Source organism: Pleurodeles waltl, chromosome 4_2, assembly GCF_031143425.1.
Source record: "Pleurodeles waltl isolate 20211129_DDA chromosome 4_2, aPleWal1.hap1.20221129, whole genome shotgun sequence".
NCBI classification, from domain to species: Eukaryota; Metazoa; Chordata; class Amphibia; order Caudata; family Salamandridae; genus Pleurodeles; species Pleurodeles waltl.
The window spans coordinates 735,774,000-735,794,717 of record NC_090443.1 but is presented as its reverse complement, the minus strand read 5'-3'; the positions used below and the strand labels follow the sequence as shown (position 1 = coordinate 735,794,717).

General features: G+C 42.1%; 1 protein-coding gene across 1 annotated transcript in view; it reads right to left on the bottom strand.

The window, feature by feature from the left end:
* C4_2H1orf146 (chromosome 4_2 C1orf146 homolog) overlaps positions 1 to 19,415 on the bottom strand; it is a 152,206-nt gene extending 132,791 nt beyond the window's left edge. Inside the window, exons 1-2 of the mRNA XM_069233215.1 lie at positions 19,365 to 19,415; positions 7,960 to 8,053 (exon numbers count right to left, since the gene is read on the bottom strand). Of these exons, the coding sequence (XP_069089316.1) occupies positions 7,960 to 8,053; positions 19,365 to 19,415 (145 nt within the window). The remainder of the gene's footprint in view (positions 1 to 7,959; positions 8,054 to 19,364) is intronic.
* Positions 19,416 to 20,718: the final 1,303 nt, after the last annotated feature.

The following is a 20,718-nucleotide window of genomic DNA, read 5'->3' as shown; positions in this document are numbered from 1 at the left end:
CAGTGGCCTATTACTCAGCCACTCTGGACACCACTGCAGCGGCACTTCCACCATGTCTGAGAGCAGTGGCCTCCGCAGCTCTGGCAATAGAGCAATCAGAAAATGTAGTGCTGGCACACTCTGATTTTGCATGTTCCACACATTGTGGACACATTATTAACCACAACAAAGACCCAACACCTCACAAATGCCCCTCGCTCCCCAAATGAATTAACAATGTTGGAACCTGACAGAGCGTGACCATGATGACCCCTCAACAGACAACTCATTGCATGACTGTGTCTTGGCAGTCGACAGGCACACCAAAGTGAGACGAGAAATCAGAGACACCCCATTCCCAGACTCAGAAGGAGACTTGTTTGTTGACAGGTCATGCATTAGGGATAACACCGGAACACTGCAGGGTGCTTATGCCGTGGGCACAGCCGAAAGGTTGCTGGGAGGAGGAAGGCTAACAACTGTAAAAAGTGTCCAGACAGCAGACTTGGTGGCACTAACAAGGTCTTGCACGTTGGCAGAAGGGAAGTCAGTGAATATTTACACTGACAGCAGTATGCATTTGGAGTCACCCATGATTTTGGTCAGTTGTAGGCAATGAGGGGGATCACTCACCTCAGCTGGCCAACACATACAGAATACATAACTGATTGCCAATTTGTTGCAAGCATTGCTTTTGCCGAAGAAGGTTGCTATTGTCAAGTGTGCATCTCATACCTCTGCCAAAGATGTTTCCACAGGAAATGCGTTCATTGATGGGCAAGCCAGGAGGATAGCCCTAAGTGGGTGTGAGTATTCAATGGTGCAGGTAACATCTGCCCCACTGGTTCAAGATGAATGTACATATTTTGTTCCCAAATATGTTCAACAACAGGCCGGGGAACAGGAGCTAGAGGAATGGAAGACGGGAGGTTGTACACAAAACAAGTAAGGGATTTGGGTAGCCCCAAATGGTAAGATTTGTCTGCCGTCAATGTTGCTTCCTTCCATGGGCCGCCTTTTTCACGGTCCCTCGGATGTAGGGCGGGATGGAATGATCTGTCTGTTTTCCCAGTGTTGGCACAGCACAAAAGTTAACCAATACACTGAACATTTATGTAGGCAATGTACTATTTGCGCTCAGTATAACATAGGCAAGGGTACACCCAAAACACCAGGCCACTTCCCACCGCCACATGGACCCTTTGAGAGGCTGCAAATGGACTTCATCGAAATCCCCCCTATACGTAAGTTCAAATTTGTTTTGGTTATGATGTGCATGTTCAGCAAATGGACAGAAATCTACCCTGCAAGGAACTGCGATGCGCAGACAGTTGCCAAGTGCTTGTTGAAGGACTTATCACACGCTTAGTGGTCCCAGACCTCCTGAGCTCTGACAACGGACCAGGATTTATCTCCCATGTAATTCAAAGTTCTGCAAGGGGCTGGGGTCACATAGAAACTGCATTGTGCATATCACCCACCCACAGCAGGAGCTGTTGAGAGGAAGAACGGAGTACTTAAGATGGGTAATGTCCGTACATCCACTGAACTCTCCTAGATTAGTGCACTGCCAATGGCGCTGCTCGCCATAAGAAGCACCCCTGACAGAGTGACAAAGCTAAGACCCCATGAGATATTGTTTGGCCGCCTTATGCACATCCCTGGCCACATGTCTGTGGCGCCACTGGGAGCACCAGATGAGCTCATGTTACAATATTGCAAAAAAAACAATAGAAACTTTACGTTTTCTCCGTACTGCAGGCCTTACAGGTAGTAGAAACACCACCAGAACACAGACTGCAACCCGACGACTGGGTGTGGGTAAAGGCCCACACTAGGCGACACTGTCTCGAGCCCGAGTGGAAGGGACCCTATCAAGTCCTTCTGACACCTGCTACAGCTGTCAAGTGCTAGGGGTTGGCTTTCTAGACCCACAACTTCCACACCAAGAAGGCGGCCACCAAATCTGCAACAGCCATCTGTGGAGCCACCAACAGCTCCACCACCACCACCAAGTTACAACCTTTGCTCCGTGAAACAGGCAAGTGGACAATGACAGGACTGCTCGTGCTGCACCGCCGTGAAAGTCAGGGGGTGCAAGCGGGTCCTGTTGTGACTCTTCATAGGATTGCTCGTGCTGCACACCTCTGAGAAACACAGGGTGCAAGCGGTCCTGTACGGATTTATCTACAGATGTACCCAGATGGGCATTATGTGCTAGATAACCTCTAATGCCACGTTTTGGGGTACCACCGCTGGAGAAATAATTGATCACCACCTGTCCGCCAACTACTTTGATTTGGAGTTGCTGAAATAAATTCTAACGCAAGATTTATGATATTTAACGGACAGGTAGAATATAATATCCACGTAGGGATGCTTCCTTGCCTGGGACATCACCTCACCTGTGACAAGGACAATGCCAAAAGCAAGGAAAGAGGACAGGAAATGGCCTGCTGTGCTGCCAGTCATCTGTAGCCCTGTCCCAGGAATAATAGTGACTGTTATATTGATACTGGTCGCAGATAACACACATATATATATATATATATATATATATATATATATATATATATACCTTTCTATGATGAGCACAAATACATAAATAAAAGTGAAGTGTTGAATTAGGAGCAACACAACAAAACCTCAGGGACAAGAGGAATAGGGAAATGGGAGAAGTGAGAGAAAAGGAACAGGTAGCATTGAATGAGTATAGGGAAATATATAGGCAAATGTATCAAATTGCTATGCGTACACCCATTTACCCACATACTCCCAAGACACAATGAACTATACAGGCGTCCTACTCAGCAAATATGTAGTATGTACAGTGGTAAAGAAACTAATATAGCAGCGTTTTAATGCACCCATTAAGTACACCACGGTCCCCTATGGCAAACATAGACCCCGAAATGGTACATCATGTGGTGAACTGGACCCCCAGACAGAAGATGAGTCACTACTAGACCAACTTGAAGGTATGAGGCAGCAGGATAAGGATGAGAAGGGGGAACCAGAAGCCTGGCCAGGGAACAGGACTGCAGGAAGTGTGGGCATTCCATACTTAACAACAATCAGCAAAACAAAGTAAACCAAAGGTAGCAGTCCCATTAAAAAGGAGGTAAAGAGGGACCTGTGCCCCATATTCAAGTTCCTCCACCCTTCTGCTGACCTCCCCTTGCCTATTTGTGAGGGTACCACTGATGCCAATGTTAATATATATGTGGGCACCAGCAAATGCTGAAGTTATACCAACTTACAGGGAGTGCAGAATTATTAGGCAAGTTGTATTTTTGAGGATTAATTTTATTATTGAACAACAACCATGTTCTCAATGAACCCAAAAAACTCATCAATATCAAAGCTGAATATTTTTGGAAGTAGTTTTTAGTTTGTTTTTAGTTTTAGCTATGTTAGGGGGATATCTGTGTGTGCAGGTGACTATTACTGTGCATAATTATTAGGCAACTTAACAAAAAACAAATATATACCCATTTCAATTATTTATTATTACCAGTGAAACCAATATAACATCTCAACATTCACAAATATACATTTCTGACATTCAAAAACAAAACAAAAACAAATCAGTGACCAATATAGCCACCTTTCTTTGCAAGGACACTCAAAAGCCTGCCATCCATGGATTCTGTCAGTGTTTTGATCTGTTCACCATCAACATTGCGTGCAGCAGCAACCACAGCCTCCCAGACACTGTTCAGAGAGGTGTACTGTTTTCCCTCCTTGTAAATCTCACATTTGATGATGGACCACAGGTTCTCAATGGGGTTCAGATCAGGTGAACAAGGAGGCCATGTCATTAGATTTCCTTCTTTTATACCCTTTCTTGCCAGCCACGCTGTGGAGTACTTGGACGCGTGTGATGGAGCATTGTCCTGCATGAAAATCATGTTTTTCTTGAAGGATGCAGACTTCTTCCTGTACCACTGCTTGAAGAAGGTGTCTACCAGGAACTGGCAGTAGGACTGAGAGTTGAGCTTGACCCCATCCTCAACCCGAAAAGGCCCCACAAGCTCATCTTTGATGATACCAGCCCAAACCAGTACTCCACCTCCACCTTGCTGGCGTCTGAGTCGGACTGGAGCTCTCTGCCCTTTACCAATCCAGCCACGGGCCCATCCATCTGGCCCATCAAGACTCACTCTCATTTCATCAGTCCATAAAACCTTAGAAAATCAGTCTTGAGATATTTCTTGGCCCAGTCTTGACGTTTCAGCTTGTGTGTCTTGTTCAGTGGTGGTCATCTTTCAGCCTTTCTTACCTTGGCCATGTCTCTGAGTATTGCACACCTTGTGCTTTTGGGCACTCCAGTGATGTTGCAGCTCTGAAATATGGCCAAACTGGTGGCAAGTGGCATCGTGGCAGCTGCACGCTTGACTTTTCTCAGTTCATGGGCAGTTATTTTGCGCCTTGGTTTTTCCACACGCTTCTTGCGACCCTGTTGACTATTTTGAATGAAACGCTTGATTGTTCGATGATCACGCTTCAGAAGCTTTGCAATTTTAAGAGTGCTGCATCCCTCTGCAAGATATCTCACTATTTTTGACTTTTCTGAGCCTGTCAAGTCCTTCTTTTAACCCATTTTGCCAAAGGAAAGGAAGTTGCCTAATAATTATGCACACCTGATATACACACCCCTTCTCATTACAGAGATGCACATCACCTAATATGCTTAATTGGTAGTAGGCTTTCGAGCCTATACAGCTTGGAGTAAGACAACATGCATAAAGAGGATGATGTGGTCAAAATACTCATTTGCCTAATAATTCTGCACTCCCTGTAGATAAAATAAGGGATGGCCCAAAGCGACTGTCAGTAAGCCTAGCAGGGCGTAGGGGCTTCTTCTTCATATGTGGAAAGTCTGTATACTTGAGACTAACAGCCGGATGGTACGGTAGTTGCTATCCCACACATAGCCACCATGGATTATGTAGAAGGAGGGGCCCTACTTGGATAGATAAGGCCATGGCGGTTATGGGAGTAATGGTGCCCCCATTTGGGGCTGTATATTCCACATCCATAACACACCAACTTGCAGGAATAGTGGAAAGGTTGGCAGACTCGACAGCAGCAGACCTAGGAAATATTGCAGAGGAGCTCACTGACATGAGAGCTATGGTAATTCAGAATCGTATTACACTAGACATCATCTTAGCAAAGGATGGTGGGGTATGTCACGTGATCCACCAGATTCCATTTTACAATGTGAGGCACGTAGGCTATGTTTTATAACTTCCTTTACTGTATTTTACTTGACCTTAGGTACTTAGGTAATTTTCTTGACATCCCTCCAAGGAGGAGTGATTGATATGAATTTGAAAAATATTTTTGGGGATTCATTTCTTTAGGCAGACAAAGCTGTTTTATTTTTACTTCACTTAACTATACTGAATCCCTATATATATTTCTGTGCAAATGGTATGTGATAATAGCTGCCAATTCACAATCCAAAAAGTGATGGCTATTTGGAACACAGCATAGACTAACATTTTATAGTGGGATTTCTTCTCATCTAATTAAGGGTCTCTGTGTAGCCTGGAAAAAAAACAACGTATTCTAAAATTTAATGAGTGGAAATGGCCACAACTATGTTTGGGTACACAATGTTTTCTTGTTTCTAAAATAACAGCTTCAACTGCTTGAGAAGCGTCTTTCTGAAGCAGACATGAAGACTGTCTTTTTACAGATCTGTTTCACATACATTAAAGAGATGAGGACCATGTCTAACTTGGAAAGTTAGATATTGCTGCACCACCGCAACAACAGAGAAAGAGGAAAGGCATTCAGAAAACAGACCAATCAAGTTACTGAAAGTTTCTGACTAGGAACCAACTTGAAACCTGGCCTATGGGACTTTGGCTTTTACATCACTGCAAAAATAACCACATCATGACAACCAAAAATGTTCTACAATTTGCAGATTTAGATCCCATTCACAAGGGAGTGGCCTTCTATGTTAATCTGCTCAGTCAGGGGGCTTGCGCCCACGTTCCCTCATAGCTAGAGGTTACATGTAAAAAGCTGGAATTTTTAGATAAAGAAAGATAACTTATTCTTTTAAGTTTTTCTATGTATTGCATTGTTTTCGTATCCTTTTGAGCACAAGGACTGTAATCTACTTTAAGGCTGGTTGAAAAGCTACTTGCAAGAGGCATCCAATAGCCGTGTGCTCAGAGACAGTTCTCTAGAAAACACAGGTTTTCACTGTATGTCCGTTAACATTAAAATGAGAGTCACTTAAGTGGATGCTGAGACTGATACTCTACAGCATCAAAGCATTGTTGAAATTTCTTCATCATGAGACAAGAATTTAAAAATATTACTATGTAGGTCAACATAATTTCTGATACAACATGGACGATTGTAACTGGCGTCATTTCATTTTATCTTTATGCATCCCAAATTTTCTTTGGCGTTGTGTCTTCAATTTTCTAAGATGCAGAAAAGCTTTTCAGACTTGGATCCTGTGCACTGATGTAAACTGTAATTTGTCTTCATTGCCAGAAAATTCCGATGCATGAATTGCCTGGTCTATTTTGTTGCCTGGAATTAAAAAGATGTTCTTGTGATGAAGCTTTTATGGGCAAATTTCAATTAAAAGTAGCCATGTATCACTTCTTGGATGTTATCTGTTGCCATTCAATAATTAATTAGGCATACTTAAGAATAAAGGGAATAATCTTGGAATGCTACAGTTCCTTTCCTTCTGCTAACATTACATTTTTCCAAGGTTTATTCCTTAGTGATCAATAAAGAATTAAAGGGTTATTTCTTGACCATGGGTAAAAACCTGTATGAAACTTACCAAATATCATTATGATGCAATGATAGTAACTGCTGTCTCCAAAACAAAAAAGCACTTAAAAAGCAAAAATGGGCCAAGACTTCTAAAATCATCTTCTGAGACCACAAACCCAATTCAAAGCATGTGACTGTCTTTATTTATGCAGGTGAGCCGATGAGTTAGTTTCAAAACACTTCCATGAACAATGTCAGTCTTCCAAAAAGACTTATTTCAGAAATTTACAATCCGGGAAATTAAAACATACACATAAAAATATACATTTAAACTAAAGAAACAGTGACTGGAAATTTTATTGGGCCTATCCAAGAATCTAAATTCAATTTATGAAAAATCAGCCCCTCAAACAAAAACGTTTGTTTTCTCCAGTGTTTGGTTTCAAAATATAGTTTGAAATACTAAACAGTACATAATTCAATTTAGTATCTTTACAAATTAATCAGATTACTAGACCCGCTAAACTAATCTGCACCCAAAATGTATGCAGGCTTGCATTCGACCATTTCTACTTGATATCTACATGTGTGGCAAAATGAAATAAGTGGCATTAATTAATATTGTAGGCTTACATCATCAACGGTATAAGTTGGGGTAGATCTCAAGCCTCAATTACAAATAAAAGGGTAGTTGCAAAATCATTAGACAGCGCTTCACAGAGATTGACCAGCGATAGACTTTTGTCAACTTAAATAGTCTTCTCTACCAACAATACTTTAATGAATCATTTTTTTCTCTGCCAAACTAGAATCCAACATTCTATTACAGTCAGTAGCCTCACAGTATTCAAGAGCTTTATTTCACCTTTGGCAAACCTGTTCATCTTCTCTAGTTCTGCCAAGTAACGTTTAAACGTTTAAACCTAGTCTAATCAAGTTTGACCATATATATTTAAGTGATTACTGTAAAAATATATGAGGTAGTATGGTCTAATACACACACATACAATATTAATATAATGTCAACATTAAAATGTATTATTAAATAGTGATTATTAATTAGTAAAAGTTTGTGTCAGCTTAAAATAGACTGAAAATAAGATTACAGCTGGTATGGTATGAATTCTATTTTAAACATACTGTTCTCTATAACTATTCTGTAGGAGGCTAAAGTGAATACACTTTCAAAATGCTGCATAATAAATATCCAGAGTACCATACCAGAAAGAGAAAAAATTATGGATCCCGGTTCCACACAATCTGAATATCTAACTCTGTGATGCTGGTTCTGTAAAGCAACTGCCACTTCATGATTCTACATAAAATTGGGGAAAAAATGACAAATTGTTCTTAAATTCACAATTAAATAGTTTGAGAAGATAGCATGCAATATTTACAACCAAAATGTCATTTCAATGTCTGTTTGCTTTCCCATAAGGCCAGATGATTCAACAAAATAAAAAGACAAACATGGGCAATAAATGCTAATATTTCATTTGAAAGAAAAAAATTCTAACAAGCTGATTGAATACATCTTAATAATCACAATAGTTGTAACTTCATGAAAGCTTGTGTGTGTAAAATATATCACCAACTAATCACAAAAACATGTATGGTCAGGAACAAATTAACCATACGCTGTTACCTCGCATACCATTAGAGGAGACATTACATGGTGAGTGAGAAAAAAAGAAAAAAAAAAATTATATATATATATATATATATGAATGAATAAACATTTGATGCCTATACATGTATAGGCAAATATATATATATATATATATATACACACACACACACAAAAATAATATAAAGATAGATTGATTAAAGGTACAACTCACCACCTAGCCTTCAAACTACAGTATCTAGATCAATTTTATGGAGGTTAACCCAGAAAGCATATATATTTATGTACCAGTAGGTAGTTATAGTTAGGACCTGGTTTCCATAGAACAAGTGCTTTTTGATTTGGCTATATCTTTGGCACTGCTTGACGAATCTTCACAATTTCTTTTTTTTTTAAAGTGCTTTCTAGACTCTTTAGTCACACATGCAGCCTGAACCACTGGATAGAATTACACCACATTTAGGAGAAAGGTAGCTTTTGGTCTGCAGGTGACCCTTTTTTTAAAATTTGGTGCAAATACATTCAGTAGGTTTGAAAGAAATTAAAGGAAATCCCAATTTGAATATCTAGGGTCGCAATGACTTCGCAAATACTGCCGCTCTGGAGCAGAGATCTAACTTGCTGCCAACACTTCAACCAGGAAGTGTTGGCAGGCATTTTGAGACTCAGATTTAGCTGAGTCTCAAAAAAAAAGGAAAAAAAAGAAAAGGAGGTAGCCTTGGTGTAAGGGTATCTGCCAAAAAAAGCTTTTTTTTTTAAACAGTAAAACTCACAAATATTCCCAAATTTTGCTGTGAATTAAAACTCAGTCCCCTGCGTATAAAAATGCTGTGGCCAGATGGGCCAAGTCTCGAGGACATCATAGGGGCAATAAAAGAAGGGGGGTGCACAAGGCACACAATTAGTAATGTATGCGGGGGGCGACGCGGCCCCCCAGGCACCACCACCTCACCGCAGCAAAGAATTAGTTCTGTATGTGGGTGGGCATGCGCACCCCCATTCCCCCTCCAACACCTCCCTTGCCTCCCTAGGGACTGCCACTTACCTGGGCCAAAGAATTAGTAATGTATGCGGGGGGCTTGCGTGGCACCCCATTGCCCCAGGAACCATCTCCTCCCTGGGGCAAAGAATTAATAATGTATGTGGGAGGGCCGCGCTGCTCTTCCGCTCCCAGAGGAATGACCATGCGGCCCCCCTCCTGGAGCCATTTATCGCCCAGGGGAGCGCCACCCTCCAGGACCGGCTCCTGCTACCTCCTGAGGTGCCCACCCTTTGGAGGTAGCTGTTTGCGTTTGGTTGGCGGCAGCTGACAGCAAACATAACTCCGCTGCAAGTGGAAGCTGAAAAACTGCTCCCGCTTGCTTAAAGCGCAGTGTTCATCTCTTTCCCTGCATGCTAACATGCGTTCAGAGAAAGAGATGAAAACATTGCTCCCACACGCGGGAAGCTACTAGTTAAAGCAACTCTCTGTGTGGGTGAACAATGCTAGCTCTCGGTGGATGCAGGGAGCAGGCTATGACCACAGGGGCCTTAAGGCTTCCCCTGCGATCCTGTCACTTTCTTTCTCTCTCTCTCTTCCATCCCAAAACAGGATGGAAGAGAGAGAAGTTATTTCATTGGTCTCTTCAAAGCGTTATACTAGCAAGATGTTTGGTTGGAATGTTATAGTTCAGTTTTGATGTACAGCAGAACAGAGTCACTTCTGGCCTATTGTTAAAGCTGTTGGACTGTCACTCAATAGGTTGAGGTTAAAATCCTGGTATCACATGGCAGTATGTCTAGTGATGTAACATTTACGTCTTTTTCCATCACCATCTTTAGATTGAATGTCATAAAGATGTCTGAACATTGCTGTTGTGGGTCCATTTGTAGTTTGTGCCCTTTTACCCAGATACATGTTCTATATTCATTTATTCATTGTTATTAATTTTAGTTCAGCTTCTTTTAGTGCCAATATTTTATTTTCATAATCAGTTGCTATTCTGCGAGAGAGTCACTATCAGTGCTATGGATGACATACTTTGCATCACGTTCCCTTCCTCGGGTTCACAAGAACTGAATACGAGACATACAGAATAATACTTTGTATTGCCAGCCCCCAAGACTGCGCCAACAGCCCAGTGCTTAGGTACATACAAACGTCTGGCTTCTGTGCAGTAACATAAACCTGTCCACTATAAAAACATTTTGTAGGAAAAAGGGCGTTAGAGTGTGTAACAGCCAGAATTTCCATCTATGCTGCATGCCGGTTTTCAGCCAACCTCAGCCTTTGTGTCACTTGAAAGCCTGATTTGGCCTGACCTTGTTCCAAGGTAACAGGGGTCCGGTGTGCTTCTCATGAACACTGCACGGACAGATTTGGCTTACATCGCCATGCTCTTGCTAACAGGCTAGAGAGGAGGCTTTGAGGTAGGCATTGTATATTCATATCATTGAAATATGTTGTGGAAATGTACATCTCTGATTTTCACAATCCTGATTTTGTTATTCCTCATTATCCTAATCATTGCAGCTCATGCATTTAATTGTAGATTACAGTCTTTTCAATAGATGTATTGAGAACTGTCCTGCATCTCTTTTCTTGCCTATGTGTGTGTAAGAAACTTGTATGGGGACAGAAAAGGGCATGGATTGTTCACCAAGATTTCCCTGAGGGGCCTTCAGAGTTTCATGTGCAGGGCTGCCACAAATCACCTTTACCGGTTGAGTTTGGGTGAGGGTTGGCTGACAGCTGCCAACTGATGTGGGAGTGACTCACTTGCCTTCAAGCAGAGATGCTACTGTCCCAAATTCAGCAGTCTCGTTGTTATGCAAGAGTCCTTATGACATGGCGACACCAATGATGGTGTAGCCACTAATTTTACGAGTCTCCTGAGTATCTCTGTCTCACACACACTGAATGTACTTTAAGTACCATTATACGGATACCTCCATGGTCTTAGGGGCAATCCTCCTCTGCTAAATAGGGAGCATCGGTCTAGGATGAACGTTGTTCAAGCTTGAACCTTAAAAGGATTTTTCCCCCATTGGTGTTCCCAACCCTAACACCTATTCTTTAATAATATGGAAAAGTGATAAACATTCGGGAGGACTGCAGACATCACTGACACAGTTTCTCTTAGCCAATGGCTTAACAGAAGATGGTGGGGATGTTACATTTATTGTGGAGGCCCACAAAGCACATAGAACAGAAATGTTTTATTCTTGGGTCACCTTTCCTGAAACAGATGCAAATACACCAATCCTTAGAGATACCTCTCTCTTTTCAAGAACATCAAAACCTGTTCAATGGCGCCCTTCCACATGTAATACAGCCCGTGAGATTAGATCCTTTAAACAATGATGGACTGACGTGGCCAACACTTAGCACATACACGCCACATCCAAATGTGTAGGTCTACAAGCAGCTAAAGCCTGCACACTTTATAATGAGCTAGTAGCAATATATAGACAACTAATACAATTCGTAATGCAGACTTTGAACACTGCACCAGCAGGGACTGCTCCAGCTGTTCATCAATTGGCCGTTCCAGGAATCAATCCACAACAGTCTACTCAATAATGGGAAAAGCATCCAAAGTGCAGGAGGAGATTCCGTTCAGAAGTGCACAAAAAGCAATCCAGCTGGAAGCACTGTTTCCCCATATGGAACCCAAGACAATCATAGAATTCTCACAATGTGCTTGCTGTTTGAAATGGTTCCCTTGATAGAGGACTACAACACCTGTGGTTTAATCTATGCCGTGATTTACACGACCACACATGGTACCCCGACACTTGCCAATTTACCTGTGTTAAAAAAATTCAAAATGAACACGGGGCAGCCCCAGCCCTGGATTTGGGGATGAAACTGTTGCACAATTTTGACACAGTATCCTCAATTATTTTAAGTAACATTGAAGGGTAAGTAGCAGCTTTGGCCGTTCACCAACAGCTCAGAGAGGTTTCTCAAAAGGAACAGGAACGTCAGCTGCTGAAGAATGTTTACGAAACCTATACTAGTATAGGACTGGATAGTCTGGGGTCCAGACCAACTAAACCACAACTACAGAGTATCACCGGTAAGGAAGGTATGAAACAAGCACAAGAGGGTTCTAAAAAACACAGGGTTAAACAAAAACAAAATAAAGAAAGAAGAAGTCAGAGAGGAGAATCTACGCAACTGGAGACCTCTGAGAAAAGATATAATTTCTGAAACAGAGAAACTTTAAAAACTCTTGATAGATACCAATATACTGATACATGTCGCTCTCCTTCCTTTTAGGACACACCAGACAAATGGAGTAAGAGAGAGTGGGACGGTCTGAAACACAAACTGACTGCCCGAAGCCAAAGAAGGACTCACAACGTTCCCCAGAAGCTTATGTTGAGAAAGAGGAGAAACCCCTCAACAAAAGCCCCAATTTAAAAGGTGGCTTCAATTTCAATCAAAAATGCCAGCCATGCTGACAACACTGTTGAAGGACATGACATGGGCAGTGACTCTGCTAGACAGTGTGGCAGAAGTCACAATTTGTTGCTAGAATCTTCTAGATCATATGGATGTGACAGTCATTGAGACAGCGGACAGGTGAGTCTCCCCACCTGACAGGGTTTATGAATTAAATATCCAGATTTAGGGGGGGACAGAGCGCACCATCGAAGTAATAGTTTGGGAAAACCTGAACTATGATATTTTATTGGCAGAAAAAGAGAGGCCACCTGAATTTGCCAGCAAGCTCCCACATGGGGAAGATGTAATTTTTGCTGTCTTTCTAGGTCCTGGTTCCAGATGCTGTAAAGGAAGCATATGCCACTGACTGGGCTCTGGCGCAGGCTCCACTTTGTACCACAACCACATAGGGTAGGTTAAAGATCCCCCCTAACATGTAATACCCATTAGATCTTCACCACATCCTCAACTGCAAAATCCTATAAAACATGAGGCCAAACCAGATCATTCATATATAATAGATTACAGACACTTAAAATGGTCACACACACACACCTAAGTAATATAAAATGCACACAGCGCTAATTAACAACAAAAAATACAAAACAACCTTGGATAGTTCCAACTGTTTTTCTGCCAAAATCTAGCGCTTGAAAGTTGGGATCTGAGCGCCTTTAGCTCATTAGGCTTGCAGAGTCGCTTTTGTCATTTACCACAAGGATATAAGAACAGCCCGGGGTGTTTTCAGCCCGAGTAACATCAATACTACATGAGATTGTCGCTGAGGCGTTGTTTTATGTGGATGCAGGGACAGCTCCCTCATTAGGGCAGAGGAGCGTTGCCCCCCGCCAGCAGCTGCAGCTGCAAAACCTTTACAAGAAAACAATAATAAACTTTATTATTGTTTTCTTGTGAAGGGGCGGGGCCTCGGGGTGACAAGCAGTGAGGATGAGTGCATAGCACTCCCCCTCAGAGCGCATGTGTGTTTGGCTGGCTGTCTCTGGCCAGCCAAACACACATGCGCAATTTGCTCTCGGCTGGAGAGAGCAGGCACAGGCTTCCAGTCTACCTCTGAGCGCCCTGGCTCGGGGCTCTCAGCCAATCATGACCCTGCTTTGAGCAGCGTCAGGATTGGCGGCAGGGCAGGCTGGGAGCCTGTGCCTGCAGCCGAGGACACAGAGGAGCGAAGTGGTGTGGCGGCGTGCAGGTAAGTGTTTAAAAAAAAAATATTCAATTAATGTTTATCCCCCCTCCGTGCGCTGTCCAGCGACTGTGCAAATAATACTTATCTCACAGATAACGACCTCAACATACATCTTGCCAGGGTGGATCGAACTGTGTTAGGATTCGCCACCCAAAGCTACAAATTCAATTTCAAGAAAACCAAAATTGTTTTCTTAAGTGTCCTATTTTTGGGATGCAAGCTATTGGATGAAGGCAAGAGCCTAGTGTTGCACTTTCTAAAACAAAATGTGCTCAACTTCCATCTACAGACACTATTAGGAAACTGCAGTCATTGCTAGGTTTCTTTAACTTGGGCAGAACATACATACCTGATTATTCGTCCTGATTTTTCAAGTAAACACTAGACACCAGAACAAACACGCATTCTCAGAGAACTGCATCAGGACATGCTAGAAGCAAAACACTTATACACATGTGATAACAAAACAAACTTGGTCATCAGAATAATTGCTTGCACCATAGGATTCACCTATGCCACTTTTAATGAAGGTGACACAATACCCATAGCATACAAATATCATTTGTACTCAAATGCAGAACAACATTTTGCACCCACAAAACTATCGAGACTGGACTGCTGTGCAGATAGCTATCATTAAAGAGAGGCCACTTGCCCAAGGGAAACGCATTATTGTCGTTACCCCAGTGCCTGCCCTTGAGGCGGTTACTAAAGCTAGCGTTCCAAAAGCCAAAGCATTACATCCACATTGTATTCAGTGGGCAACCTCCCTGACTGCCACTGATGTTGATTACATCTTTGATCCAAAGCTTCAGACCCAATTATTTCTTCAATACGAACAGGAGTACCCTGCACCTACTAACATATTACCAATTGATCAATAGAGAACTATCATTTACACTGATGATTCAGCACAACCATCTGTAGGTACACCAATATTCATCTGCTTGCAGTGGTGTAAGCAGAGTGATGAGGGATGGTACCTTCCACCCTCAAAATACCTACACGCTGACCCTAGTGGACTGCTCTGCACAATTGGCAAAGCTTAAGGCTCATGTCCTGGCACTGGAATATACGGATCTGGATTTACCCACACTAACTGTGTGTGATTTGTATTATTGTGTCCAGTCCTACAATGATTCTCTGAATCACTGGCGCCGGAATGGGTTCAGAGATTCCAAAGGGAACACCATCAAACACAAACTTTTTGCTGGAGGGTAGCTGATCTTGGGGACAGACTACCAAAAGCTCATGTAGTACATACACTGGGCCATCAATGTATAGGAGTACACATTGTAGTAAACACTTTGGCTGATGAGACTGCCAAATCTGCAGTAGCTACGGCTTCTGTTGCTGCAATAACATGTTATCGTACGAGGTTGGATGAGACGCTAGCTGTTGTAAATGCTTCGGCTGACAGCAAGCCTTTACCAAAATCATACCCTGCAAAGTATTCCTACCATCTAGTGCCCAGAGCATTGCATTTGCAACCATTCCAGGGGTGGGAGATCATGTGATCCCCAACCATGATCAGAGAGTAGATTTCATCAAAGCAGCGCATGAGGGTGTCGCTTCTGCTCCCACAGGTGTGGCTGCTACAATATCTCTATAGCAAAAATGCTTTTGGTAGCCAGGTCTTTTCAAACAGACCAAGCAATATGTCATTTGTTGTGACATTTGCCAGCAAATTAAAGGGTACACCATCAAACACCCCTCCTTATTTCCAACAAACCACTACAATGTGGGTACCTGGACCATTGTGAATCCTTACAACCTGATGGTGCATACAAATACAGCTTAGTCACTGTTGATTCTTGTGGGTCTGGCCATAATGGTCGGCTGACGCTCGGACTGTTGTTAAAGATTTACTAGTCTTTATTGGTACATATGCGGTTGCAGCATTCTACTCGGACCAGAGCCTGCCTTTGCCTCTAGGGCATTCAGGAATACCATGAGAAAGATTATTCCTCCCCTTATCATCCTGAGGGAAATAATGTTGTGGAGAGAAAGAACCGAGACTTAAAGCATTCCTTAACAGCGAGAGATATAGGTTCAGGCCGAGGTTGGCTTCATCACCTATATTGGGTCCAGGGAGCATTAAATAATCTGCCCAGAAGGTCCACGGGAGGTCATACCTCACATGAGTTCCTTTTCGGCATACCCATGTATGTCTCTGATCTTGATGGTTTTGGAACGGTGGCAACAGACTCTCCGTTTGACATAAATGAACGTGTCCCTGTTTTACAGGAGCTACAACAAGTTCATGATAAAAGTTCAGCAGCCTGTGCCGCCACCTTGGGAATAACAACATCTAAAGGCTGGATTCCTAAATTAGGGGATCTAGTGCATGAAAAGATTGCTGTGAAAAAGGAATTTGTCCCATCAACAGAGCACAGGTTCTAGTCCAGGGAATACACGGTACCAGAACTGTCATCAAACTACCGCTACCTGGTTCCAAAGAGAACAGATGTGTCTCAATTAATAACATCAAATTGCACCATGTGGCCAGAGGTCCCTGGGGTAGCACCCATTCCCCTCTCACTACCTGACAGGATATACCACTACAAGCAGTAAACAAAGTTTTTGACAGCACTAATGCTAAAATTGCCTCCTCTAGCATGTAGAGGGTAGAGAATGAGCTTCTGCTGATTCCTGTTCCTACTTCACTGACAAGTACTGTCCGAGATGTGGCACTTTACTATTCCAATCCAACACAAACGGGTGACATCGTCTACTATGAACGACCACAAATGGATCTATCCACCAGCTCTGTACCGGCTCCTGTGTTTGCATAGACTGCTTGTGGTTATTTCTTCTGACTCATGTGCTTCTGCAACTGAGACTGTATCAAAAACACGTAAGCTGTACATGTGGCTTAAAAACAATTACTTAATTAATCCATGGTACTAACTGTAGATATTTTTGACAGTGCTTGCCTTTAGGCTTTGGATTGGTTTTGTTATTGTTTTCTTTCTTTTGATAAATGGTCATTATCTTGCTGAACGCTCTGCAATCAAGCAGATAGGTGAGGTTTTGACACCTTACCTGTTTTCCCATCAGGTCAGAAGAGACTTGTGCCTTGTGAATATTTCAGCAGTCTGATTCCATATGGGATTGTGTGGGATAAAGTGCAATTTGATATATAAGGTCCTACTGAGGTCATTCAAATTCCATATGTGTTTAAAATTTCCATGAGTGATGGTATTACTCTAGTGATTGTCTCTGATGACTGGGATGTTAAAACAGTTGACTCTATGCTTTCTGAGCTTGAATAATATACTGTATTTGAAAGTGAAGACATATATATGAATGCAGCGAATTATGGAGAAATGTTCTGTTATCACCATTACAGACATTACTTTCTACACCAAGCTAGTACTCCCAGATTAGTTTACAATTAAATACAGTGGGAACATTGTTCAACACCACCTGTGGTAAGACCCAAAACATATGTAGATGCATTTGCGCATTTCACTGGGCATGACCATAGAAATGTTGAGTCATACTATTACAAATTGCTGCCTTCCAGAATGAGGAAAATATTGCTAACCAACACAAAATTGATCTATTCAGATTCCTTTGCTTCCGGGTTTGCTCTTGAAGGCTAGGAGTACTTGAGAAACACTATTGACTTGAAAAGTGTATGGGGAATAAAAGATTGGCAAATACATGATAGGGAAGCTTTGTTTAGAGTGCGCATTATTCCTCATACAAAATACAAATGATATTTTTAAATGACACTGTCCAGCAAACATCCTATTTGGGGTTATCAAAAGTAGAAGAATTAAATGCGCCCAATATCCCCTCACCTGCTAAATTCCACAACTGGCAAACGTTCCTAAATGTCACCGAAGAACAACTCAGTGCTTGGGTTCAGAATGGTACCTTTAATTCCTCATTTTCGAGTCCCAGTGGGTGTTTATTGTGGCCAAAGGACACAGATGAGTGCCAGGCACGTTTTGTTAATTTCTCAAGGAGTTTCAGAGCAAATCAGCCAGACCCTCGCTTTGTCTCGGCTCAACATTCAGGTATTATTACTACACACAGTGTGGGTAAACTGTGCCAACAATGGCTATGTTCCTCCACTTTAACAGTTGTGAAAGAACACCTTACTCTCCTCTCTGAGGAAGTGAAGCTATAAGATTTCCTGTTATGACCCAGAAAGCCACGCTCAAAGTGTTTCCTGTATTTGACATATAACGAGATCTGGAAACTTTCCCAATTGGAAGCTGCTGCATGTTTAAGGCATAGATAAGTAAAACATGGAAAAGGCTTTAGCTGTTGTCAATAATGGTATGAACCCTATGACCAACAGAATATACCCCTCAAATAACCTAGTGACATCTGCAATTGATATCATTCAGAATGACGTGTCCTTTTAACAACATGAACAAAGCCAGCTGCATTCCATCATGCAGTTAAGTTGGACACTGCAGGTTTTCAAAAGTGTCAGCGTGCCTTGGAAACACATTAACGGCACTCAATTGTTTGCCGCTTTTAATTTGTCCAGACAACAACAGATAATTGCTATAAAAAAAATAAGCTAGTTACATCATGCTTAACATTGAGAAACTGGAAACATTTCTTTTACTGTAGCAGAAATGCCGTAGTCAGTATGGTTAATACATAGAGTAATAAATCTGCCCATTTCCACCTTTTGTTTCCCGAAATGCTTAAGCATTTTGCAGTAGGCAACTTCGATCGGCTAGGAGACAGTCACATACACGAGGTGTGGGAGCTGCCTTTCAATTACAAGTCTTTGAACATCAGAGAGGTTTTTCTTTGCGGAACCAAATGTGAGACTACTGTTAGATATTCTTTGATTTGTAAGCAGATGTCCTTGCATTACGTTGTAATGCAGAGGTCGTGAATTATGCATACTATCTGAAGGGCACTCCCGTCTCTTTGATTCATCCAGTATTTCAAATACTTTGTAATGGAAATTAAGTGATTCTGAATGATCAAAGCTGCTGCGGAATGAAGCCAGGAATCACTTACATGATTTCAGTTACTCAAAACGTAACTTGTTGCAGCCAATGTTTCAAAAACATGTGGCCCTGACATCAGCCAAAGAGACTTATGATCTCCAGATAGCAAGATCATCAGCAGACATACAGTTCCTATTAAATACCAACTTCCCCAAGCATTTTTGAGAATTGGGGAGGAGACTCTTCGAATACTGCTGGGATTATTTACTTTTTTAGGTCTGTCGGTTCTGGATTTGTCAGCACCTTTCAGACCATGTTTGGAGTCATTCCTGCAGCCATACATTCACACTTTTCGAGTGTCTTTGGCGGATTCCCTATAACTTTGGCATTAATTAGGGGAATTCTTCTTCTGCTGCTATTTTTGATATGCAGTACCTGTTCTCTCTCAGTCAAGTAGAGTGATGGAGCTACCACCAGCCCAGACATGTTTGAACGCATAATGAAGTATAATGAAGTATTTAGGAGCTTCCTTGCTTGGGGAGCTGGAGTAAGATTGGCCTTTGACATTCAAACCAGTCTTGATGTGTGTCCAGCCAGTCATCCATTGCATCTGGTGCGCCTTCCAATGTGCACCTATAGCGTGTCTTGCCGTGCAGCCTGCACCTCCAGTGGACACGGATCTGTTAATGTTCTCGATGATGGTTCATTCACGGACATGCCCATTGAGACTGTGATTCACAAGGCATTCTATGAGCCCCCCACTTGTGGATTTGCTGGCTCCGACGACGTCTGGCACAATGGACAGTGCCACCTACGTAGTTCATTCTGCACTGAAGGCTTTTGCACACTTTTGCTCCGTGGATCCTTCTACCAATACCTTGATCAACTTGCCACCTGCCAAAGTGGAGTCCTTCCTGGTCTCAATCTCCCTTGTTGACATCGGAGGTTTTCTGCAAGAACATGATTATTGTTAAAATTCGATCATTGTTTTTTTTTCAAAATGCCTTTTAGTTCGGTCTGTCTGTTGGCCTGCTTGGCTTGTCGACTTAGATGTGTTATATCTTAGGTATGATTTTAGATATGCTTTCAGGATTTTATGATTTTAATTAGACAATTTTTAGTAGTAGGCTTCGATTTTGCACCCTTGTGCCGGCAATAGGGGAGGGTGTTGTAGGTCTATTTGTAGCTTCCTGTCTTTCTTCCATCACCATCTTTACATTGAATGTCATAGAGATGTCTGGATACTGCTATCGTGGGTCCATATGTAGTGTCCTGTTTGAGCACAGTGATGACTTAGCTTAGGCTTGCGGCCTGTGTCCTTTTACCCAGATAACTTGCTCTGTATTAGTTTATTGATTGGTATTCATTTTAGTTCAGCTTCTTTTAGTGGCAATGTTTTATTTTCATAATCCGTTCTTCTAGAGTGTCGCTACCAGTGCTATGGATGACATACTGTTAGAAATGGTGTCTCTAGTTGGCAGAGGTATACAGCCTTGTCCAAGTTTAGACCACAATCCTAGTCAGGGCAAGTCACACACAATCCAAATGATCCTGTGCCCACCCTCTCGTAGCTTGGTACTGAGCAGTCAGGCTTAACTTAGAAGGCAACGTGTAAAGTATTAGTGCAATAAATCATACAGTAACACAGTGAAAACACCACAAAAAGACCCCACACTGGTTTAGAAAAATAGATAATAATAATCTGAATAAAATAAGGTCATAACAATGAAAATCCATTGTACACACGCAGAGTTGTAAATTTTTAAAGATTAAATCCAACTAAAGTGCC